This window comes from Dermochelys coriacea, chromosome 2, assembly GCF_009764565.3.
Source record: "Dermochelys coriacea isolate rDerCor1 chromosome 2, rDerCor1.pri.v4, whole genome shotgun sequence".
Taxonomy (NCBI): domain Eukaryota; kingdom Metazoa; phylum Chordata; order Testudines; family Dermochelyidae; genus Dermochelys; species Dermochelys coriacea.
The window spans coordinates 1,091,340-1,116,155 of NC_050069.1; the positions used below are offsets into that span (position 1 = coordinate 1,091,340).

General features: G+C 53.8%; 1 protein-coding gene across 1 annotated transcript in view; it reads right to left on the minus strand.

Moving 5' to 3' along the window:
• LOC119851605 (dystonin-like) overlaps positions 1 to 24,816 on the minus strand; it is a 101,473-nt gene that overhangs the window by 15,950 nt on the left and 60,707 nt on the right. Inside the window, exons 26-32 of the mRNA XM_038391713.2 lie at positions 24,076 to 24,245; positions 14,367 to 14,526; positions 13,158 to 13,355; positions 12,282 to 12,407; positions 11,629 to 11,772; positions 10,403 to 10,591; positions 8,708 to 8,822 (exon numbers count right to left, since the gene is read on the minus strand). Of these exons, the coding sequence (XP_038247641.1) occupies positions 8,708 to 8,822; positions 10,403 to 10,591; positions 11,629 to 11,772; positions 12,282 to 12,407; positions 13,158 to 13,355; positions 14,367 to 14,526; positions 24,076 to 24,245 (1,102 nt within the window). The remainder of the gene's footprint in view (positions 1 to 8,707; positions 8,823 to 10,402; positions 10,592 to 11,628; positions 11,773 to 12,281; positions 12,408 to 13,157; positions 13,356 to 14,366; positions 14,527 to 24,075; positions 24,246 to 24,816) is intronic.

Genomic DNA, 24,816 nt, shown 5'->3' on the forward strand with positions numbered 1-24,816 from the left:
GTGTGACGTTATTGACATAATCTGGGACCATATCGATCATTGTTGCAACCAAAGTCCTTTAGTGGCACCAAATCTTACATAAAAGGGGTCAAATGAGGTGTCTAAGACAAGGTTATGGTTTGCTGGTTATGATTCTGCTGTCTATGTGTGTGTATCATTTTTGTAGTTGAAGTTATGAATATTGGCTCTATACTGTCTGTAGTTCAAACTTGTGCTATGCTTCTGGGTGACACCCCAGACAAGTTGGTGTCAGCTCTGCTTAGTCTGCTTGATGGCCCATTAAGGACCATCCACTACACAAATGACCCATTGAGAGAAGGCAGACACCCCTAGGGACTCAGAAAGGTTTGCAGGGACCTGCCTATGGACAGACCTCTGAGGGTTTTCCAGGCCATGGGATGGACAGCTTGTCTTTGGGACAAAGGAAGAAAGACCACATGGCAAGAGACTATAAAAAGCTGCTGCAGCTCCTCCATCTTGTCTTCAATCCTGCTTCTTACCTCTCGAGGGACTTGGCTACACGGAAGCATTGAACCAAGGACTGAAAGACCCATCCCAGCTGGGGATGTTCTCCAATGACTTGATTTGAACCTGCAGTTTATTCTATCACTGCTAGAAGCCTGAACCAAGAACTTTGCCATGACTGTTTGTAATTGATTCCATTTAACCCATTCTAGCTCTCATCTATATCTTTTCCTTTTATGAATAAACCTTTAGATTTTAGATTCTAAAGGATTGGCAACAGTGTGATTTGTGGGTAAGATCTGATTTGTATATTGACCTGGGTCTGGGGTGTGGTCCTTTGGGATCAGGAGAACCTTTTTTCTTTTACTGGGGTATTGGTTTTCATAACCAATTGTTCCCATAATGAGTGGCACTGGTGGTGATACTGGGAAACTGAAGTGTCTAAGGGAATTGCTTGTGTGACTTGTGGTTAGCCAGTGGGGTAAAATCAAAGTCTTCTCTGTTTGGCTGGTTTGGTTTGCCTTGCTGTGCATAGAAACCCCAGCCTTGGGCTGTAACTGCCCTGCTCTAAGCAATTTGTCCTGAATTGGCACTCTCAGTTGGGTCCCGCCAGAACCAGCATCATTACAGTGGCGTAGCTGGGCTTGGATCCACAGAATCCAGGTCAATTAAACTTTGGGTCAGAATCCCACGCTATCCAAATTTGAATTTTAGTATTGAGAGTTTGGTTGGTTAAAGAGCAGTTGCAATGAGTGAGCAAAGAGCATATGAGGGCTTGGCAAAAAAGCCCTGGAAGATCTGTGTTCAGAAAAGAGGATAAGCTTTAGAAAGAAAGCTACAAATCAAGAACTGAGAGATCTGTTTATGGCCAGTGATCAGGAGGCTGGAGCACAGTCCTTACCTGAGACTACAGAAGCTGCAGAAAAAATTAGAGTGCAAAAGGCAACAAATAAACTGCAACTGGAGCATGAACGGAATCTAGCAGATCTTCGATTGCTGGAAAAGCAAAAGAATATTGAGTTCGAAAGAGAAGCTGCTGGGAGAGAGAAAGAGGCGGCTGAGAGAGAAGAAAAAGCTCCTAAGGGCGTCTGGAGCTGCTGGCGGCTGAGGAGAAAGCTCAACAGGGGCAACAGGAGACTCACAAGATGGAACAGGAGATGGCCAAACTTCAGCTCCAAGTCATGGAAGAACAGAGAAAGTCATCGCCACCTGGTACTCTGCTTCCCCACCACCACGAGAAGAACTGGGAGAGGATGTGTCCCATTTACAACGATACTGAGGACATAGAGGAGTTTTTGTCTACTCCTGAACACCTCTGCAATCTGTACCAGGTCCCCGATGATCAGCGAATGCCTGTCCTACTGACCAGACTGACTGGAAAAGCCAGAGAGGTATTTAATGAATTGGGGGAACTAGAAGCCTTGGATTATAAGCGGTTTAAAGATTCTGTGTTGAGGCAGTTCAAGGTTACTCTTGAGTCTTACAGGGTTAAGTTTAGAAAGTTTAAAATGTCCAATGATTGTACTTTTGTAGAATGTGATCATAAGCTGATGGGTTTTGTTAAAAAGTGGGTTGTGGGAGCAAAGGCGCATGGGAGTTTTGAAAAACTGCTGGAGTTAATAACTTTGGAACAGTTCTTAGACATCGTGCCTGACCAGGTGAGAGCAGCTGTGTGTGATAGGGACCCTGAGTCAGTCCTACAGGCTGCAGAGATTGCAGATGCCCATACCCAAAACAGGGCTCGGGAGGGGGATAAACCCCGGGGGAAATTAATCACCATTCTCCCAAGTTCAAGCCGATGGAAGGATTTAAAAGTAAACCTGGCCCTGACTCTTATAAAGGAGCTCATGGGGGCCCAGAGGGTAGGAACTCTCACCACAAGAATAAATAAGTTGAATGCTATCACTGTGGTGTGCTGGGCCACATGAGACCAGATTGCCCAACCCTGAAGGGCGGCCCAAAACCAGCAACCCCAAATGCCATGGCAAATGCTAATCCTGTTATTATAAACTCACAGGCAAGCCACACAGAGCCCAGCGCTGGTGCCCTGTGTGCAAATGCTGTTTCTGTGGTCTCTGAAGAATTTGACCTTAAAACCCATATTAAAGCTAAATATGGGGAAAATAATGCAGAGTTTATTAGCAGCGCAGAAGTGAATAGAGTGAGGTGTATTGCATGGAGGGACACCACAGCAGATATTACTCTCGTTAAAGCAAGTCTTGTCAGGGAGGAAGATTATTGGCCAGATGAAAGTGTAACTGCGGTAGCCCTATCTGAGTATTTTGCCAGGGTGCCTTTGGCTAAAATCCACCTTAAATGGAAGGGATTTGAGAGCACCATGGTTGTGGGAGTGAAGAACCCAATCCCTAAGGATCTTATGATTGGAAATGATATTAAAGCTATGTTCAGTCAAGTTAACACAAACCAGGCACAGGAGAAGATGAATCCCAAAGTTGTGTCTATAGAGGGTTTTTCCAAAAATTTATCTTTGGAAAGTAGCTGTTTGTCTGTGAATGAAGTTTCTGACTGTCTGTCTAATGTCTCAGAAGTGAATCTGGAATTAGATCAAGCACAGAAAGAACTCATTGGTCAGGACAATGTTTCTCAGGAGCAGATTAAAGTGGATGGTCAGGTTGAAGCCCTAACTGAGGAAGGAAAGGGTAGAATTTTGATGGGTGATGGATTGTTAGCTAGTACAACTTATAAAAGTGAACCTGAAAAGGGTAACTGTGATTTGCTGGAAGTAGCTCAGGGTAGTGAGAAGAGCAGCAGTTTATCTGTGGGGAGTGGCAAGGTGCTTGGTAAGGAAAGTTTGGATGAGCCTAGGCAGCCTTGTGAGCTGATGGCTTTGTCTAGTCAGCAGCGTGGGAAGGCGAGGAGAGTGGAAGACGAGTGTCCCTGGACCTTACCTGTTAGCTGGGTGGAGAATTGGGACAGGGAAGGAAACGTGCCTGTGTGTGTCAGGGGTATTGACTTGCCTGTGGAGGGAGCTACCCCGGTCTCCAAGCAGTTGTCTGTGAACAGCCCTGTGTGCTGGGACCAGGGGAATGGGATCCCGAGCTGTGTGTCTGGGAAAGGAGAAAGTTTCTCCGGCTCTTCTTTGTCTGTGGAGTGGACAGAAGGGGCCTTTCAGCCTGTGATGGTTGAGAATAGTGCAGTTGTCTCAGAGTTGGTTCTGAATTCAGCTAAAGCCCAGGAAGGGAATGGTCCTAAGTTTATGTCTGCTCGGGAGAATGGCCCTGTCACTAGGTTGCATCCAGTTAGTGTCCTAGCAAAATCCCAGAGACCAGACAATTCTGGTGCTTGGATTTTGCCTGTTGCTAGTGTGTGGCTGGGAAGGGATGTAGCAACTCTGTCTGATGAGGGTGATACCCTAGCCAGGGCACAAGGAGAGCAAAAAAGGTGATTTGATTGTGTTACCTAGTGATGGAAACTGGTGAAAACTTGTAGCAAGATGGAAAAGATTCCTGAACTTGTGTGTGGCAAAGGGAAGGAGAAGGCTTCTAACCTTTTATCTAGGAAGTCTAGAAGTTTGCCTGAAGGGGGATTGTGTAGGAATCCGCTTGACAGGCCAGAGGTGATTCTCGATGTGAGACCCAGCAAGAGTCTGTGGTTGCTCAGGGAAATGTTCCTTTAGAGCAAGCCCTAGGTGAAGAGGGTAAGGGCAGAATTTCTGTGAAGGGTGAATTGTTGCATAGAAAAGCCCCTAGGGAAAGGAATCCTCGTGGAGTCTTTGCAAGCAGTTTACTGCAACTGAAGGGTGTGAAAGTGATTTAACCAAGAAAGTTTCAGTTCCTAACAGCCAGAAATTTTCTGTAGTGAATGGATCCACTGACTTTCCTGTTGAAGGATCCAGTGTGGATAGCTTTGAGAAGGTCTCAGATGAAGTGAAAGCTGTTAAGAAAATTAAACCGTCCTCTAACCAAGTGGCTGTGTTTGGCCAGCTTGTTGGGGAGACAAGGTTGTTGAGGGAGGAATGTCTCCATGCTAGTTCTGTGAGTGAACAGTCTGTGTCTCAGGTTCAGAGGGAAGACTGGGTAGCTGAGCCTGCTGAGCAGAACAGCTGTGTAGTTAATCTCTCCAGAATGCAGGGGATGGCAAGTATACTCTCCTCTCTAGACGCTTTGGATATGACTTATATTCTCTCAGTGAAATTAACATCTGATTCCATGTGGAAGCAGAGGTTGGTAAGGGAAGGACAACAGAACTTTGAGTCTGGCTTGTTAGTGAAAATGGAGGGTCTCTCTTTAAGACAGAGTCCACCCTTGGAACTGGTAGCAGTGAAGGATCTGAAAACTGGTGAACTGGCTCCTGTCTGTGGTAATGCAAATTACTTGTCTGGCAGGGAGAAGAAGGACTTGCTAATAGCTAAAAGAAAAGGAGGACTTGTGGCACCTTAGAGACTAACAAATTTATTTTAGCATAAACTTTTGTGAGCTACAGCTCACTTCATCGGATGCATGCAGTGGAAAATACAGTGGGAAGATTTATATACGAGGAGAACATGAAACAATGGGTGTTACCATACACACTGTAACCAGAGTGATCACTTAAGGTGAGCTATTACCAGCAGGAGAGCAGGGGGGGCGGCGGGGGGGAGACCTTCTGTAGTGAAAATCAAGGTGGGCCATTTCCAGCAGTTGACAAGAACGTCTGAGGAACAGTGGGTGGGGGGGAAATAAACATGGGGAAATAGTTTTACTTTGTGTAATGACACATCTACTCCCAGTCTCCATTCAAGCCGGTTAATTGTATCCAGTTTGCAAATTAATTCCAATTCAGCAGTCTCTCATTGGAGTCTGTTTTTGAAGTTTTTTTGTTGAAGAATTACCACTTTTGGGTCTGTAATCGAGTGACCAAAGAGATTGAAGTGTTCTCCGACTGTTTTTTGAATGTTATAATTCTTGATGTCTGATTTGTGTCCATTCCTTCTTTTATGTAGAGACTGTCCAGTTTGACCAATGTACATGGCAAAGGGGCATTGCTGGCACATGATGGCATATATCACATTGGTAGATGTGCAGGTGAACGAGCCTCTGATAGTGTGGCTGATGTGATTAGGCCCTATGATGGTGTCCCCTGAATAGATATATGGATGGAGTTGGCAACAGGCTTTATTGCAAGGATAGGTTCCTGGGTTAGTGGTTGTGGTGTGTGGTTGCTGGTGAATATTTGCTTCAGGTTGGGGGGCTGTCTGTAAGCAAGGACAGGCCTGTCTCCCAAGATCTGTGAGAGTGATGGGTCGTCCTTCAGGATAGGTTGTAGATCCTTGATGATGCGTTGGAGAGGTTTTAGTTGGGGGCTGAAGGTGATGGCTCCAACGAGAGACTGCTGAATTGGAATTAATTTGCAAACTGGATACAATTAACTTCGGCTTGAATAAAGACTGGGAATGGATGAGTCATTACACAAAGTAAAACTATTTCCCCATATTTAGTTCCCACCCTCCACCCCCACTGTTCCTCAGACGTTCTTGTCAACTGCTGGAAATGGCCCACCTTGATTATCACCACAAAAGGTCTCTCCCCTCCCCCCCGCTCTCCTGCTGGTAATAGCTCACCTTAAGTGTGTATGGTAACACCCATTGTTTCCTGTTCTCTATGTATATAAATCTCCCCACTGTATTTTCCACTGAATGCATCCGATGACGTGAGCTGTAGCTCATGAAAGCTTATGCTCAAATAAATTTGTTAGTCTCTAAGGTGCCACAAGTACTCCTTTTCTTTTTGTGAATACAGACTAACACAGCTGCTACTCTGAAACCTTGCTAATAGCTGTTAGCACAGAGAGCACACCCAATCAGCCATTGAATTCTATTAAGCGAGAGAAATCAGGGTTTGATCCTTCAGGACGAGGAAAAAGAGACCTTAATTTTCCAAAAGGGAAGCCACAGGCTATCCCTAAAAGGCCAAAACCCCAATGGTATTGAGCCAAAGGTGTGGAATAACAAACATGACTGTAGATGGACACTTGCAATGAATTTGTTTTTACTGCTCATGGTAATTTTGGTAACTAATAGGTTGCTATTACCAAAAACTGTAAAAATATACAATGTGCCTAATCTTTTGGAAAATCCCTTGAACATGTTAAAAGGAATATATGTGAACACACTTTGTGTTAAAAGGTCTTGTTATACTGATGTTTCGCAGTTAAGGGCTGTAAACAGTATTGGAACTTTTCACAGGGGAAAAGACATTCCAAACCTGATGTGCTGTATGAAAGGGGAAACTGAGGCACACTATCATATTGCTTTCATGGCCAAATGCCAAGATTCCTGTACTATAAACAAAAGTAATAATTTTATTAAGCTAATGTTGAAGTAAAAAGAAAACGGTACAGAGTTTAAGCATAGAAGTTTCTGGTTATCAGGGAATAAGGTACAGATTATCAAGGGGTGCGAAATTCGGTTTAGGAGCGGATGGCGTAAGAAATACATAATCTGCAATATCCCTGATTGGAGGTAAAAGTTTAACGGATCAAAGTACAGACATTGAGATATGGGGGTATGTTGTCCATATAATGACTATGTTCAGGTGTGGAGTATAATGAGCGGATATGATGATGAGGATGGATCTACCCTCATTTGGTGGGATTTAATGTTCAGTGAGTTTATGGTTCCAGTTCATATGGTCCAATGGAAAAAGTCTCTCAGTCCCTCTACATTAAGTTGATGTTAATTGGGTTCCAAACATTTTCCAGAGCTTGCATGGATAAAGTAGTTATGTTCTTTAGCTCTTGGCAAGATCACATGAGACATACAGGAACCATGCTGCAAAAGCAGATCCAATCCACTATTGTTCTAACCAAATTTTGCCTTGGGTTTGTAAAGAGATTCAATCATGTGGTTGAACATGACTTTGATAAACCATTTCCGTTATACACCAATACTTGCTGTAGTGAGACAGAACCAAGGAGGGAAGCTCTTGGGATGCAGTCTATGATGTTTGTGTCATCCCTTCCTGCATCAATTTTGCATTGGGGGTGTGATGTTATTGACATAATCTGGGATGGTATAGATCATTGTTGCAACCAAAATCCTGTAGTATACAAAATACCAAATTTTGTATAAAGGGGGTCAAATGAGGTTTCTAAGACAAGGTTATGATTATGTTGTCTATATATGTGTATCATTTTTGTAGCTGAAGTTATGAATATTGGCTTTATGCTTTCTGCAGTTCAAATTTGTGCTATGCTTCTGGGTGACACCCCAGACAAGTTGACACCCCACTAAGGACCATCAGCTACACAACTGACCCACCGAGAGAGAAGGCAGACATGTCTTGAGACTCAGCCAGGTATGCAGGGACCTGCCTATGGACAGAACTCTCAGGTTTTTCCAGGCCATGTGGTGGGCAGCTTGTCTTTGGGACAAAGGAAGACAGACCACATGGCAAGAGACTATAAAAAGCTGCAGCAGCTCCTCCTTCTGGTCTTCAATCCTGCTTCTGACCTCTGGAGGGACTTTGCTACACCGAAGCTTTGAACCAAGGACTGAATGACCCATCCCAGCTGGGGATGTTCTCCAGAGACTTGATTTGAACCTGCACTTTATTCTCTCACTGCTGCAAGCCTGAACCAAGAACTTTGCCATCACTGTATGTCATTGATTCCATTTAACCCATTCTAGCTCTCCTCTATATCCTTTTCCTTTTCTGAATAAACCTTTAGATTTTAGATTCTAAAGGATTGGCAACAGCGTGATTAGTGGGTAAGATCGGATTTGTATATTGACCTGGGTCTGTGGCTTGGTCCTTTGGGATCGAGAGAACCTTTTTCCTTTTACTGGGGTATCGGTTTTCATAACCATTTGTGCCCATAATGAGTGGCACTGGTGGTGATATTGGGAAACTGGAGCGTCTAAGGGAATTGCTTGTGTGACTTGTGGTTAGCCAGTGGGGTAAAACCAAAGTCCTCTCTGTCTGGCTGGTTTGGTTTGCCTGGGTGTGCACAGAAACCCCAGCCTGGGGCTGTGACTGCCCTGCTTGAAGCAATTTGTCCTGAATTGGCACTCTCAGGTGGGTCCTGCCAGAAACAGCATTGTTACAGAGGGGCAGTGAGGGGGCTCCAGGGGGAAGTGAGGGGGAATCCAGGGGGGGAAGTGTGAGGAGACAGATTGAGGGGGGCAGTGAAGCTTCAGGGGGGAGTGGGAGGAGGCAGATTGAGGGGGCAGTGAAGGGAGCTCCAGGGGGCAGCAAGGGGGGATCCAGGAGCAGGCGTGGGAGCCAGCAGCGGGCGCCCTTACCTGCAGCCAGTCTGCGGGTGGCCGGCGGCCCCAGCTCCGGGGCCAGCTTGCGCTTGCAGCTCTTGGTGACCTTCTCCACCTCCGGCTGTTTGCGGTTCAGCTCCTCCATGAACTCCTGGGCAGGAGAGTTGGCTGTGAGCGGCAGCAGGGCCTGGGGTCCTCCCAGCGGGGCCCCCATGACGCATGCGCCCCACCGTTGGGGGCTGGTGGGCAGGGCCCCAGTACAAGCCAGGGCAGATCCCATGGGCCAGCTGGGCAGTGCTGCCTGTGGCCAGGCTGGTTGCTGGAGCAGGGCTCTCTCCCCCCCGCCTCCAGGATGCTCTGGATGGGCCACAGAGTGATCAGGCCTGGCCCCAAAGAGCTGACATGGGGCATTGTGGTGGTGAGGGCGAGGAACATCACTCCCCATGGAGTTGGGGGTGCGGGGAGGGTCAGAACCCCATGGGGCCATGGCAGTGTGGGGCGGGGGGGAGGGTGAAGTGTGTCACTGCCCCATGGGGGTGGGGTGGGGGAGTCAGACCCTGGGCCAGTAGGGGCAAGAAGCAGTGACATGCTTGGCTGGGCAGTTGATGGCAGAGGAGAGGGGCGGCCGGAGTGGCAGAGAAGGAGACGGCAGGGGGGCGGGGGCAGAAGAGGGGTCAGGGAGTGACAGAGGGGGCAGCAGAGGGGAATGGCAGGAGGATGGCAGAGGAGGGGATAACGGGGGGGTGAGGGCAGAGGAGGTGTCAGGGGGCAACAGGGGAATGGCAGGGGGGCCGCAGAGGGGAATGGCAGAGGAGGGGGCAGAGGGGGCCGCAGAGGGGAATGGCAGAGGGGCGGGGCCAGAGTTGGTGTCAGGGGGCGGCAGAGGGGGCTGCAGAGGGGGCCACAGAGGGGAATGGCAGAGGAGGGGGGCAGAGGGGCGGGGGCAGAGTTGGTGTCAGGGGGCGGCAGAGGGGGCCGCAGAGGGGAATGGCAGAGGAGGGGGGCAGAGGAGGGGAATGGCAGAGGGGTCGCCGAGGGGGCGGCAGAGGGGAATGGCAGAGGAGGGGGGTAGAGGGGGAGGGGCAGAGTTGGTGTCAGGGGGCGGCAGAGGGGGTCGCAGAGGGGGCCGCAGAGGGGAATGGAAGAGGAGGGGGGCAGAGGGGAATGGCAGAGGGGGCCGCAGAGGGGAATGGCAGAGGGGGTCGCCGAGGGGGCCGCAGAGGGGAATGGCAGAGGAGGGGGGCAGAGGGGGCTGCAGAGGGGGTCGCAGAGGGGAATGGCAGAGGAGGGGGCAGAGGGGGCTGCAGAGGGGGCTGCAGAGGGGGTCGCAGAGGGGAATGGCAGAGGGGAATGGCAGAGGGGGTCGCAGAGGGGAATGGCAGAGGGGGTCGCAGAGGGGGTCGCAGAGGGGAATGGCAGAGGGGAATGGCAGAGGGGGTCGCAGAGGGGAATGGCAGAGGGGGTCGCAGAGGGGGTTGCAGAGGGGAATGGCAGAGGGGGTCGCCGAGGGGGCCACAGAGGGGAATGGCAGAGGAGGGGGGCAGAGGAGGGGAATGGCAGAGGGGGCCGCAGAGGGGAATGGCAGAGGAGGGGCGGGGGCAGAGTTGGTATCAGGGGGCAGCAGAGGGGAATGGCAGAGGAGGGGGGCAGAGGGGGTCGCCGAGGGGGCCGCAGAGGGGAATGGCAGAGGGGGGGTAGCAGGGGGGGCAGGTACCAGCCCGGCCCCATTACCACGTGCTGGGAGCTGAGCTCCTCTAGCTGCTGGGCGTCGTCAGGCAGCGTCTCCTGGTCCCTCAGGCTCAGCGACTCCTCGGCAGCCGCGATCCAGTCGACGAGCTGGCCCATCTCCTCCCGCTCTGCGGCCAGCCTGGCCGTCTGGGCCTGAAGCCGCTCGCCCTGCTGCTGGACCCAGCTCAGCACCTGCACACATGGGCAGTGACCGGGGGCAACATGGAGCAGAGACTGGGGGGAGGCACCCCCTGGCCACAGACCGTGGGGAGCAATGAGGGCAGAAACAGGCCCTGTGGGCACAGGGCACCAAGGGTACCGATTGGGGGCCCATGGGCCCAGAGCACTGAGGACAGAGACCAGGGGCCCCATGGGAAAAGGGCATGGAGGACACGGACTGAGGGGCACCAGGACACAGGTCGGGGGGCCTAGGGCAGCGAGGACACGGAGTGGAGCCCCGTGGGCACAGAGTGCCGCAGAGACAGACCAGGGCCCCAGGGTGGGCACAGGGTGGCAGGCTATGGCGCTGTCTCCATCACTTGTCTATGTTGTGCTGTGTCCAGGGGTGATTTGGCCGGTTCATGTCCAGTGTTGTAGCAGGCTCAGGTGGGGAGGGGGGGTCACCACTCACACAGGTTGCCCACCCTCCCGCCAAGGGAGACGCAGCAGGAAGCTGGTGACTGACCCCTGTCAGTCGCTCACCCGGAGCGGCCCATGGGTGTTCTCCCGGACGGACCCTGCTGGGTGCCCTGGCCAGCCGGGAGATGCCCCGCCGGGCCTGGGACCCTCGGAAGGGGGAGGGGAGTGGGGCCCCGGCGGGGGCTGGGAGCGCAGGGTCTCGCAGGAGGGGCTGTGCGCTGCTGAGGGGGCAGGCGGGGTCTGTCCTGGGGTGTCTGGCGCTGGGCAGTGGGAGGAGGGCAGCCCAAGCACCTGCGGCCAGAGCCTGTGCCCCGGTACAGCCTGGGCACGCCGGGCATGTGGGAATCCCCTCGGCTCCCAAGCCCCCAGGCCCTGCCCCGGGGCCCATGAGGACGCAGGGCAGGCACTGAGGAAGCCCCTGTTTGGGTCAGGAAGCTGAGGCCAGGGGAGGGGTGATGCAGGCGGCTGGCCCAGGCCCAGCGTGGCCCTGTGATGGGCTGCAGGAGCCCATGGGTCCCAGCCCCCCCGGGTCCTGGCGGGCGCCCTGAGGCTCTGCCTGCCCCGGCCCGACGGGCTCTGCTCACACCCACCTCCTGGAAGCGGCTCTTGGCCACGGTGATCCAGGACTTGATGGTGACGATGGAGTCGGGGTGGCAGGCGGACAGGATCTCCTCTCCCAGCGACGTGAGGCACTCCAGCTCCAGCTGCTGGCACTGCAGCGTCTCCATCAGCTCCTGCTCCCGATGCAAGGGCAGCTCAGCTCCGCAGCACACCCGAGAGCTGCCAGCCGGGCTGGGGGGGCTGCCAGGCCGGGGGGGCTGCCAGGCCGGGCTGGGGGGGCTGCCTGGCCAGGCTGGGGGCCTCTATCAGGATGGAGAGGCAGTGCCAGTGTGGTGGCTGCAGAGATCCGGTCCTGAGGCCTGGGGGTGCAGAGGCTGCCTGGCAAGACAAGGGGTCAAAGCCCCCGCTGACTTCGGCCGGCAGGATGGGGCCAGGGCTGGGCCAAGGGGAGCTCCTGCCTCGCCCTGCCCGGCCCAGGGCATGGCCAGGAACGGACTTGGGGCAGGCAGGGGGCAGGGTGAAGGCGGGGGGCAGGAGCCGACACTGGGCGCTGGGGGCCGGAGGCCAAGTGCCCCCGTCTCAGGCCAGAGTGCGAGGCAGCGGAGCTGGCACCCCGGGCCCTCCTCCAGGCCTTGCTGCACCCAGGAGAGGCGGGCCAGCAGCTGGGGTGGGGGGCACTCACTTGCAGCTGGCTCTGGCACTCGCGCATGGCCGCCTCCTCCTCTGGGAAGACGCCATGCCGGAGGGTTTTCTCCGACTCAGCCAGGTGGGCCAGGAACGAGCGCACCAGGGTGTGGAACTCCTCTGCCTGCACAGAGAGTGAGGGTGGGCAGGGACCGGACCGGCCTTGGGCTCAGAGGCTGGTGCCCCCTCTCGCCCGGCTCGCTTCCGCCCCACGTGGCCAGGTGGCCCTGTCCCGGCTGGGGGGCTGGCTCAGCCTGACACTCTCCATAGACGCGCCACAGCGCCGGGAAGCCCTGATGGTGCCGCACAGACCGGCCTGGCCGCCCTGGGAAGCTGCTTCACAGTGACCCCGGCAGCCCAGGAAGCTGAGATGGGCGCCATCCCTGTGTGGACCCCGCGATTTCGGGCCAAGAACAGCTCCTGGGGGTTCAGCTCAAACCAACTGGACACAGGGATGAGCTAACCCGCAATGGCCTCTCCTGGACTGAAATCGGCACGTCCACACTAGTGCCACAGGCTCCAACCCTCCGAGCAGGAAAGTGGTGCTGCGTCCCTGCCTGGACAGGGCCTGATAGCTCCCGCAGCCTAACAAACCTTCACCTGCCTGCTCTGGGCCCTCGGCCCTCCCTGCCTAGTCTGGGGTCCCAGTCCCACAGCCACAGCCCCCTGCCCTCCCTGCTAGGCTGGGATCCCAGCCCCACAGCCACAGCCCCCTGCCCTTCCTGCCTAGTCTGGGGTCCCAGTCCCACAGCCACAGCCCCCTGCCCTCCCTGCTAGTCTGGGCCCCTGGCCATGGCCCCCTGCCCTCCATGCTAGGCTGGGATCCCAGCCCCACAGCTACAGCCCCCTGCCCTCCCTCTCTCCCTCCTCTCACCTGCTGTAATGAAGCCTCCAGCCGGCCCTGCTTGGAGACGGAGAGTTTGCAGATCAGGTCCCAGCGGCCGCTCAGCTCCTCCATTTGCTTCTGCAGCCACTGGGAGTCGACACTGCTGCTGCCCCGAGTCAGGTCCCTCACCGAGCGCTTCAGCATCTTAATGCAGCTGGCTCGCTTGCCCAGCTCCTTCTGGAAAACCTGCGGCGGGAGAGCAGGTGTGGGCGAGGGTCAGGCTGGGATTGTGCAAGGTCAGTGTGAGAGCAGCTGCAGGGAGCCCTTGGCCCGCAGCTCTGCCGGTGCCTGGGGCCCCAGGCATGGAGCTGAGCGGGGCTCTTGCTGGGCCCTCTCTTTGCCTGGGGCATCCGGGCCCAGCTGGGAGCCTGCAGGGGACTGTCACGGCGGGAAGGTGCCAGGGAGAGAGAGCGTCGGCATTTCTGGGCGAGCTCGGCGATGCTCTGGAACTGCTCCCTATGAAGCCAGGCAGGACTCTGGGGAAGTCTCCTCTCTGAGCAGACTGTCTCCAGGGCAAGAAGCTTCCACGGATCCAGGTTCCTGAGTCTGACCTCGGAGCATCCAGCATCCTCTGCCCCTCTGTGTGCTTCCCACAGCCAGTCCGCCCAGGCAGAGTCCTGGGGGGGCCAGAGGGTCCTGCCCCCCAACTCCGCAGTCAGACGTGACTCTCAGCCAGCCAGGAAAACAGAGGGTTTAGCTTGTAGGTGCAGAGAACAGAACCCCTCAGTCAGGTCCATCTTGGGGGGCAGGGAGGCCAGAGCCCCAACTGGGCCTCCCTCCATTTCCCCAGCCAGCTCCAACTGAAACTCTCCCGTCCCTCCTCTGGCCTTTGTCTCTTTCTGGAGGCCACCTGATCCCTTTGTTCTCCAACACCTTCAGACGCACCTTTGCAGAGGAGGGGCCCAGACCATCAGTTGCCAGGAGTCAGGGTGTCGGCCATTCTCTGTGCAGACACCATCACACCTGCCCTCTAAGGCTCTGCAACAATCACACCCCCGATCCCCCCCAGATACTTAAGAACTGCCATGGGGAAACTGAGGCACCCACACTGTATTCAGAGGAAACACTAGGAACATTCCCACTTGGTCACAATTCCCGCCCCAGCGTGCATCATCCCCGCGTCCCGGGTGGGGACTGTGCACCCTGAAGAGTGTGGGGCAGGGGGAGGCAGAATCAGGGCACCAGAGGGATACAGACCTTGTGCTTGTCCATGAGGTCGCTGACTAGGTCGCGATCCCCTCCAACTGGCACCTCCTCACACAGCTGCGGCTCGGCCCGGTACAGCCAGTCCAGCAGGGCTTGCAGGGCATCTGTGAACTTGCCCGAGAACAGCAGGCTCTCCTCCAGCTTGTGCTGCCTGAAAGAGAACGGGCGACGGGCAGCGACCATGCCACGTTCAGGCCTTGGGCAGGGAGATGGTCACGCTGCCTTGGGAAGGATCTTCCCCCAGCCAGGAGAGTGTGTGTAGAGTGGGGGCCCTGCCGCCGCAGTGTGTGTGTGTGTGTGTGTGTGTGTGTGTGTAATTTGGGCCCCACCCATGCAGTGTATGTGTGTGTGGAGTGGGGGCCCTGCCCCCGCAGCGTGTGCATGACCTGGGGAGGGGAAAAGGTAAGAGTCAAAGGGAGGCATTTTTATGAATTTGCCGAGGTGCCAGTTCGATGTTAAAGAAGGAATCTACCTAACGAGTTTGGCAAATGCGCTGAGTGTCACAGCCGCTCCTGGGCTGGCCCCACAGGCGAACCCTGCTTCTCTGAGCCCAGGCAGCACTACCTAAGTTCACACTAGGTTCATGGAAACATAGACCCACAGGGTCAGAAGGGCCCGCAAGGGTCAGCGAGTCTAACGCCCGCTACGACGCAGGATTTGTTGTTTCTAAACCAACCAAGATGGACACACGGCTCCAGCCTCCTTTTGAAACCTCCCATGAAGGAGCTTCCACGACCTCCCCAGGCCCCTGCTCTGTCCCATTGTCCGACTGTTCTTACACTTAGGAAGTTGATCCTGAGATTTAATCTAAACCTGCTGTGCTGGAGTTTGACCCCATCGCCTCTTGTCCTGCCCTCTGGGGCCAGAGAGAACAACTTTTCTCCATCTTTATGGCAGCCTTTCAAGTAACTGAAGACCCCGATCATGCTCCCCCTTAATCTCCTCTTCTCCAAACTAAACATAGTCCAGGTCCTTCAGCCTTTGCTCCTATGGCTGCATTCCACCCCTTTGATCATCCTTGTCGCTCGCCTCTGGATCCTTTCCAGTTTCTACATCCTTTCTAGACAGTGGTGACCAAAACTGGACACCGCACTGCAGCCGAGGCCTGACCAGCGACGAGTAGAGCGGCACGGTCACCTCCTGTTAACTCAACCTGAAATAGCATTTGCTTCTTTTGCAACAGCATCACATTGCTGACTCATGTTGAGGGTGTGATCCACCACAATTCCCAGATCCTTCTCAGCAGTGCTGCTGCCAAGCCAGTTATCCCCTGTGTGACGTTGCCCTCCATATGCTTTCTGAAAATATGCTTGGAGTGTGACTATGATGTAACTGGAATATGTTTCATGCAAAAGGTCTCTTGTAAGGTATCATTACAAAGCCTATAACCTACTGAGTGTGGTCATCCTATTTGTATAAATGTATCATTCTTGTATGTGAAACTAGAAATATGAAATATAACTCTTAGGTCCTATTGTAATTATGCAAAGTGTGGGCCATTAATGGTGGCTTAGGATCTTGATGGCTCCCATTGACTAAGACAATTGGTTGTAAATAGCTCTGTTTACTTGTAAGCCTTCCTGTGCTCAGGTGAGTCAGGCTGGAAAGAATGGAGGCTTGGGGTCTCACAGGACATGTGACCATGTACCTGGTACTGGAATCCATCTTAAATCTGGTGCTTTTCTATTTAGAAGAAAGGGTGGGGACTCAGAGAGACAAAAGATTTCCACCTTGTGCCAAAGCCATAAAAGGGGATGGAACAGAACAAAGGAGGCTGCCAGTCATGAGAAATCCCCTAGTTACCACCTGAGCTAGAGCTAATACGAACTATACTAGGGGAAAAGATTGGGCCCAGACTAGGAAGGAGTCTAGTCTGTGAAAGAAGCTTACTGGAACATCTCTGAGGCTGAGATTGACCTATATTCAGTTTCTTAAATGTATTAGGCTTAGACTTGCGTGTTTTGTTTTATTTTACTTGGTAACTTACTTTGTTCTGAGCCTTGCATAATGACAGGTTTCAGAGTAGCAGCCGTGTTAGTCTGTATTCGCAAAAAGAAAAGGAGTACTTGTGGCACCTTAGAGACTAACAAATTTATTAGAGCATAAGCTTTCGTGAGCTACAGAGCTGTAGCTCACGAAAGCTTATGCTCTAATAAATTTGTTAGTCTCTAAGGTGCCACAAGTACTCCTTTTCTTTTTACTTTGTTCTGTCTGTTATTACTTAAAACCACTTAAATCCTACTTTTTATACTTAATAAAATCACTTTTGTTTATTAATTAACCCAAGGTGATTAATACCTAGGGGAGCAAACAGCTGTGCATCTCTCTCTATCAGTGTTCGAGAGGGTGGACAATTTATGAGTTTACCCTGTATAAGCTTTATACAGAGTAAAACGGATTTATTTGGCCTTTGGATCCCATTGGGATCTGGGTGTCTGGGTGCTGGAGAAAGGTGACCTGCTGAGCAGTTTTTGGTTAAAGTCTGTAGCTTTGGAGGCGTGGACCAGACCTAGGTCTGTGTTGCAGCAGGTTGGCGTGTCTGGCTCAACAAAGCAGGGGTCTGGAGTCCCAAGCTGGCAGGGAAAACGGGCTCAGAGGTAATTCCAGCACATCAGGTACAGTCTCAAGGGTCTGTGACCGAACCTGTCACACACCCCCAGTCTGTGTTTGTGCATTTGGTTTTTCCTCCCTAAATGAAGCACCTTCCATTTGTATTTGCTGAATGTCATTGTGTTGTCTGGTTTCAGAGTAGCAGCCATGTTAGTCTGTATTCGCAAAAAGAAAAGGAGGACTTGTTGTTAGTCTCTAAGGTGCCACAAGTCCTCCTTTTCTTATTGTGTTGTCTGTAACCCCATTCTCAAATTTATCAAGATCCATTTGAATTTTAGCTCTATCCTCCAAAGTGTTGGCAACCCATCCCTCTCCCTTCGTCATCTGCAAACTAGATCAGTGAGCTCTCTATTCCTACATCCAGGTCATTGATACAGATGTTAAACAACACTGGACCCAGAACAGATCCCTGTGGAACCCCACTTGAGACCTACCTCCAATCTGACATCATCCCATTAATAGTTACTCTTTCTTTGCGGTTGTTTAACCAATTCTGTGTCCACTTAATGATAGTTCTGCCGAGCCCGCATTTCTCCAGTTTACTGATCAGAATGTCACATGGGACTGTGTCAAGAGCCTGGCTGAAGTCCAGGTATATTACGTCCAGCGCATGCCCCCTATCCACCAAACCAGTTACCCTGTCAAAGAAGGAAATCAAGCTGATTTGTTCTTGGTAAATCCATGCTGGCTGCTAAGGATCACCCCTTCATCCTCCATCCTTTGTGCTTATATACAAATGCACAAAGCCTTGGAAACAAGCAGGGAGAACTGGAGGTCCTGGTGATGTCAAGGAATTATGACGTGATTGGAATAACAGAGACTTGGTGGGATAACTCACATGACTGGAGTACAGTCATGGATGGTTATAAACTGTTCAGGAAGGACAGGCAGGGCAGAAAAGGTGGGGGAGTAGCACTGTATGTAAGGGAGCAGTATGACTGCTCAGAGCTCCGGTACGAAACTGTGGAAAAACCTGAGTGTCTCTGGATTAAGTTTAGAAGTGTGTGCAACAAGAGTGATGTCATGGTGGGAGTCTGCTATAGACCACCGGACCAGGGGGATGAGGTGGATGAGGCTTTCTTCCGGCAACTCACGGAAGCTACTAGATCGCATGCCCTGATTCTCATGGGTGACTTTAATTTTCCTGATATCTGCTGGGAGAGCAATACAGCGGTGCATAGACAATCCAGGAAGTTTTTGGAAAGCGTAGGGGACAATTTCCTGGTGCAAGTGCTAGGGGAGCCAACTAGGGGGAGCGCTTTTCTTGACCTGCTGCTCACAAACCGGGTAGAATTAGTGGGGGAAGCAAAAGTGGATGGGAATCTGGGAGGCAGTGACCATGAGTTGGTTGAGTTCAGGATCCTGACGCAGGGAAGAAAGGTAAGCAGCAGGATACGGACCCTGGACTTCAGGAAAGCAGACTTTGACTCCCTCAGGGAACAGATGGCCAGGATCCCCTGGGGGACTAACATGAAAGGGAAGGGAGTCCAGGAGTGCTGGCTGTATTTCAAGGAATCCCTGTTGAGGTTACAGGGACAAACCATCCCGATGAGTCGAAAGAATAGTAAATATGGCAGGCGACCAGCTTGGCTTAATGGTGAAATCCTAGCGGATCTTAAACATAAAAAAGAAGCTTACAAGAAGTGGAAGGTTGGACATATGACCAGGGAAGAGTATAAAAATATTGCTCGGGCATGTAGGAAAGATATCAGGAGGGCCAAATCGCACCTGGAGCTGCAGCTAGCAAGAGATGTCAAGAGTAACAAGAAGGGTTTCTTCAGGTATGTTGGCAACAAGAAGAAAGCCAAGGAAAGTGTGGGCCCCTTACTGAATGAGGGAGGCAAGCTAGTGACAGAGGATGTGGAAAAAGCTAATGTACTCAATGCTTTTTTTGCTTCTGTTTTCACTAACAAGGTCAGCTCCCAGACTGCTGTGCTGGGCAACACAAAATGGGGAAGAGATGGCCAGCCCTCTGTTGAGATAGAGGTGGTTAGGGACTATTTAGAAAAGCTGGACGTGCACAAGTCCATGGGGCCGGACGAATTGCATCCGAGAGTGCTGAGGGAATTGGCGGCTGTGATTGCAGAGCCCTTGGCCATTATCTTTGAAAACTCGTGGCGAACGGGGGAAGTCCCGGATGACTGGAAAAAGGCTAATGTAGTGCCCATCTTTAAAAAAGGGAAGAAGGAGGATCCTGGGAACTACAGGCCGGTCAGCCTCACCTCAGTCCCTGGAAAAATCATGGAGCAGGTCCTCAAAGAATCAATCCTGAAGCACTTAGAGGAGAGGAAAGTGATCAGGAACAGTCAGCATGGATTCACCAAGGGAAGGTCATGCCTGACTAATCTAATCGCCTTTTATGATGAGATTACTGGTTCTGTGGATGAAGGGAAAGCAGTGGATGTATTGTTTCTTGACTTTAGCAAAGCTTTTGACACGGTCTCCCACAGCATTCTTGTCAGCAAGTTAAGGAAGTATGGGCTGGATGAATGCACTATAAGGTGGGTAGAAAGCTGGCTAGATTGTCGGGCTCAACGGGTAGTGATCAATGGCTCCATGTCTAGTTGGCAGCCGGTGTCAAGTGGAGTGCCCCAGGGGTCGGTCCTGGGGCCCGTTTTGTTCAATATCTTCATAAATGATCTGGAGGATGGTGTGGATTGCACTCTCAGCAAATTTGCGGATGATACTAAACTGGGAGGAGTGGTAGATACGCTGGAGGGGAGGGATAGGATACAGAAGGACCTAGACAAATTGGAGGATTGGGCCAAAAGAAATCTAATGAGGTTCAATAAGGATAAGTGCAGGGTCCTGCACTTAGGATGGAAGAATCCAATGCACCGCTACAGACTAGGGACCGAATGGCTCGGCAGCAGTTCTGCGGAAAAGGACCTAGGGGTGACAGTGGACGAGAAGCTGGATATGAGTCAGCAGTGTGCCCTTGTTGCCAAGAAGGCCAATGGCATTTTGGGATGTATAAGTAGGGGCATAGCGAGCAGATCGAGGGACGTGATCGTTCCCCTCTATTCGACACTGGTGAGGCCTCATCTGGAGTACTGTGTCCAGTTTTGGGCCCCACACTACAGGAAGGATGTGGATAAATTGGAAAGAGTACAACGAAGGGCAACGAAAATGATTAGGGGTCTAGAGCACATGACTTATGAGGAGAGGCTGAGGGAGCTGGGATTGTTTAGTCTGCAGAAGAGAAGAATGAGGGGGGATTTGATAGCTGCTTTCAACTACCTGAAAGGGGGTTTCAAAGATGATGGCTCTAGACTGTTCTCAATGGTAGCAGATGACAGAACGAGGAGTAATGGTCTCAAGTTGCAATGGGGGAGGTTTAGATTGGATATTAGGAAAAACTTTTTCACTAAGAGGGTGGTGAAACACTGGAATGCGTTACCTAGGGAGGTGGTAGAATCTCCTTCCTTAGAGGTTTTTAAGGTCAGGCTTGACAAAGCCCTGGCTGGGATGATTTAACTGGGACTTGGTCCTGCTTTGAGCAGGGGGTTGGACTAGATGACCTTCTGGGGTCCCTTCCAACCCTGATATTCTATGATTCTATGATTCCAGGTACTTGCAACTTTTCAGGTCAACTTTTCACTTGAACAGCATTTCTCAAAATCAGCACACTTGGCTAATCTGAACCACTCAGCAATATATAATGTACTCACAACCACATCTGCCTGCCATCAACAGTTCAGAACCCGGGGTCTGCCCAACCCTGCGGACAGCCTCTCCCTTTGTCCAGGCTCAAGGGACAAAGAGGCGTCAATGGAACCAAAGAAGGTGCAGCATCTCCAGCACAACCAATGCTCAGACTCGCCAAGTGGAAAGGCCTCCACCTTGTCACAGAGGTAAGGGAAGAAGAAGTGATCAGTCATTCCCAAGGCGGTATTCCTCTCTCTGGTCTTTAACAGGAACCAGGGCAGATTACCTCGATGAGCGCACATTCTGCAGCGAGAGCACATGGCACCGGAGTTTAGGTTCTAACGTAGGCTGTGCCAGCGGTTCTCAATCAGGGGTCTGGGGCCCCTTGGGGGACCATGAGCAGGTTTCAGGGGGTCCGCCAAAATAAACCAGAGAGCAGGGCCGATGTTAGACTCACTGGGGCCCAGGGCAGAAAGCTGAAGCCTGAGCCCTGCTGCCTGGGGCTGAAGCTGAAGCCCGAGAAACTTAGTTTCGTGGGGCCCCCTATGACATGGGGTCCTGGGCAATTGCCCTGCTTGCTACCCCCTAACGCCGGCCCTGGCTTTTAATCTACTGAAAAACAGTTGTTGTGGCACAGGTGGGCCACAGACATTTTATATCATGTTTGGGGGGCTTCCTAAAGAAGTTTGAGAACCCCTGTGCTGTACACAGGCCCTACTCCCTCCTTCGTTCCTCCAAGCCAACCAGCCGGAGATGTGAGCTCTGGCTTCTGATGTTACAGTCTTGTCCTTTCCGCAGCAATCCATTCCAATGCCAGGACCCACGCTCTAAAACGGGCCGGAAAGACCAGGAGGGGGATTGTCGGCGTGTTGGATACTAAAGAATGGACGATAAATACTGCACCTGAGCTTGAAGATTTGCACTGCTCCTGGGCGGGATAGCTGAGTCCCTGACATGGCTTCATTTGTAAGGAGAGAGGAGCCAGGGCTCTGAACCGCCAGGCACAGAGGGCCTGGGACTCTGAACCGCCAGGCCCGGAGGTGCCAGGCTCTGAACCGCCAGGCCTGGAGGGGCCGGGGCTCTGAACTGGCACAAATTAAGCACGGGTCTCAACCACAGGCTATGACAATTGCTTGCAGGGCTGTATTAGTGTGTGCAGTAACTGTGTTCATGAAGAGGGGGAAGAAATGTGGTGCTACCCTGGCAGTGGGGGGTGGGGGGAGGATGCAGCGCTGCCCCGTGGATCTGACCTGGCAGGGTGGGGGCGGGGGGAGGATGCAGTGCAGCCCCATGGATCTGACCTGGCAGGGCAGGGGCGGGGGGAGGATGCAGCGCTGCCCCGTGGATCTGACCTGGCAGGGTGGGGGCGGGGGGAGGATGCAGTGCAGCCCCATGGATCTGACCTGGCAGGGCAGGGGCGGGGGGAGGATGCAGCGCTGCCCCGTGGATCTGACCTGGCAGGGTGGGGGCGGGGGGAGGATGCAGTGCTGCCCTGTGGATCTGACCTGGCAGTGGGGGGCGGGGGTGGGGGAAGGATGCAGCGCTGCCCCGTGGATCTGACCTGGCAGTGGGGGGCGGGGGGAGGATGCAGCGCTGCCCCGTGGATCTGACCTGGCAGTGGGGGGCGGAGGGGAGGATGCAGCGCTGCCCCGTGGATCTGACCTGGCAGTGGGGGGCGGGGGGGAGGATGCAGCGCTGCCCCGTGGATCTGACCTGTCAGGGCGGGGGTGGGGGGAGGATGCAGCGCTGCCCCGTGGATCTGACCTGGCAGGGCGGGGGTGGGGGGAGGATGCAGCGCTGCCCCGTGGATCTGACCTGGCAGTGGGGGGCGGGGGGAGGATGCAGCGCTGCCCCGTGGATCTGACCTGGCAGTGGGGGGCGGAGGGGAGGATGCAGCGCTGCCCCGTGGATCTGACCTGGCAGTGGGGGGCGGAGGGGAGGATGCAGCGCTGCCCCATGGATCTGACCTGGCAGCTTACTAGCAGCTTGCACAGGGAGGTGGGGTACAGGGCCGTACACACACCCCAAGCCTCTGCCCAGAGCCGTGTGGACAGGAGGGGCAGGCGCTGAGGGGCTGCAGGGCCAAGGGTTGGGACAGGTGTGGGGAAGGGGGTAGGGGATGGTGCCTGGCCCAGGGAATGGGAGACTTTGCCGGGCAGAGGGGGACTGATGGTGCAAGGGGGGCAGGATGGGTGTGTTGCGATAACAGGGCCCATAAAACGTCCCCCATTGTGAAGTGAAATGTAAAGAGGACCCGCGGGTGTGATCCAAGGGTGCTATCAACAGCAGACGCAGAGCCAGGACTTAATGGCCCCAAGTCAGTTGGGAGGGGGAGGGGGGCGTTAGGGCTCATTGGTGGGCAAAGTACGAGGGGCTGAACCGTGCGGCTCCCTTTCCCCTTTCTGTGCTTCATAACAAGAGACACGTGTACCCTCCCTCTTGCCTCCCGTCCCCCCGTGCACCCAGCTCGGCCCCGCTCGCCCTCCCTGAGCCCAGCCCAGACGGGCGGAGCAGCCGGAAAGGTGTGCATCCACAGGGGAGGCCCCAGGCCTTGCTCTGGTTCTAGGAACGTCCACACTCAGCCCTTTGGGGGACACCCAATTGCCAGCACCCCACAGACACCAGAGCTCCTGCTCTTTCCCTTCCTCTCAGGTTACTTTCTGCTCCCCACCCACCCCCTCCTATCCCATCTCCCCCTCTCAGCTGCTCACCAGCCCCTGAAAGCCACGGCACTGCCTCGGCACCATGCGATGACCTGCCCTCCAGCCCACCCTGGCTAGGCAGAAAAGACCCAGCCAAACGACAGTTCTGACTGGTGGGAACCAGGGTCCAAGCACCAGGCTCTGTGGGCCACCCATGGCTGACCAGCCATCCCGTGTTCCACAGACATCAACAAAAGCCGGATTCTCCCCTTTCTAGCCTCCCTCGCCTGCAGCTTGTGCCAGTCTGGCTGGCCGTGAGACACAGGAGACGGGCGCACCAGGACGGCGTAAATTAGCTCCCCGTGGCAGCACAGCGAGGTTGCTGTGGGGATAAGTGGCCCTGCTAGTTCGAGGGCGACTTGCAGGGTTTGATTCCGTTTCTTCTGCACAAATGTAAAGGCTGGTTTTCAGTTCCTGTGCTCAATGAACTTCCCCTCTGGGGTGTCTGCCAAGGAGCCGTGAGCCCCCGGTCGCTGCAGACCAGAACCCCGAACCTCTGCATCACCTGCCTCAAGCTGCACGCTGGAGACTGTACAACTCTAACTCTTTCGACCCTTGACATTCATCCAACAGATCCCAAGGGCAGGAGGCGGTGGGGGGCCAGGAGAAGATGGTACCACAAGCACCAGCAGGGGTGGGGGGTGGCAGGGTCTCAGGCCCTGCACAGGGACCCAGCACCCCTGGGCCCTGGCCCAGCAAAGACCAGTGCCAGCAGGACGAGGGAAGAACGCCAGCCTCACCTCTCTACAGCCCGGCCACCCACGTCGTCCCAGCGCTCCTTCAGCTCCCCCAGCAGCTCCTCCAGCGGCTGCACGTCCTCGGCCAGCTGGGCCTTCTCCCGCAGCAAGCGCCCGCTGTGCAGCGTGGCCTCGTACACGGGGCGCTTGGACCGCAGCAGCTTCTGGAACTCCTGCAGCGCCGGAGAGGGCAGGTTAGTCCGGGGGAAAGGGGCAGGGGCGAGCGACTAGGCCTGGTGAGTTGGCCCCTGGGGAGATGGGGCTGGGGAGCAGGCAGATCAGCTCAGGAGGGATGGGTAGGAGTCAGGCGGGGGGAGGAGAGGGTGGGTCAGCCCCAGGGAGATGGGGTCTGCGACAAAGTGGGAATGTTTTTAATGTTTTCTCTGAATATTGTGGGGGTGCCTCAGTTTCCCCTATGCAGTTCTTAAGTATGTAGGTAGGGGGATCAGGGGGTGTGATTGTTGCAGAGCCCGAGAGGGCCAGTGGGATGGTGTTGGCACAGAGAATGGCCGACACCCTGACTCCTGGCAACTGATGGCCTGGGCCCCTCCTCTGCAAAGGTGACAGCTGAAGGGGTTGGAGAACAGAGAGATCAGGTGGCCTCCTGGCCCCAGAAGGAGACAAAGGCCAGAGGAGGGGCTGGAGAGTTTCAGTTTGGAGCTGGCTGGGGAAATGGAGGGAGGCCCAGATGGGGCTCTGGCCTCCCTGCCCCCCAAAATGGACCCAGCGGAGGGGTCCTGTTCT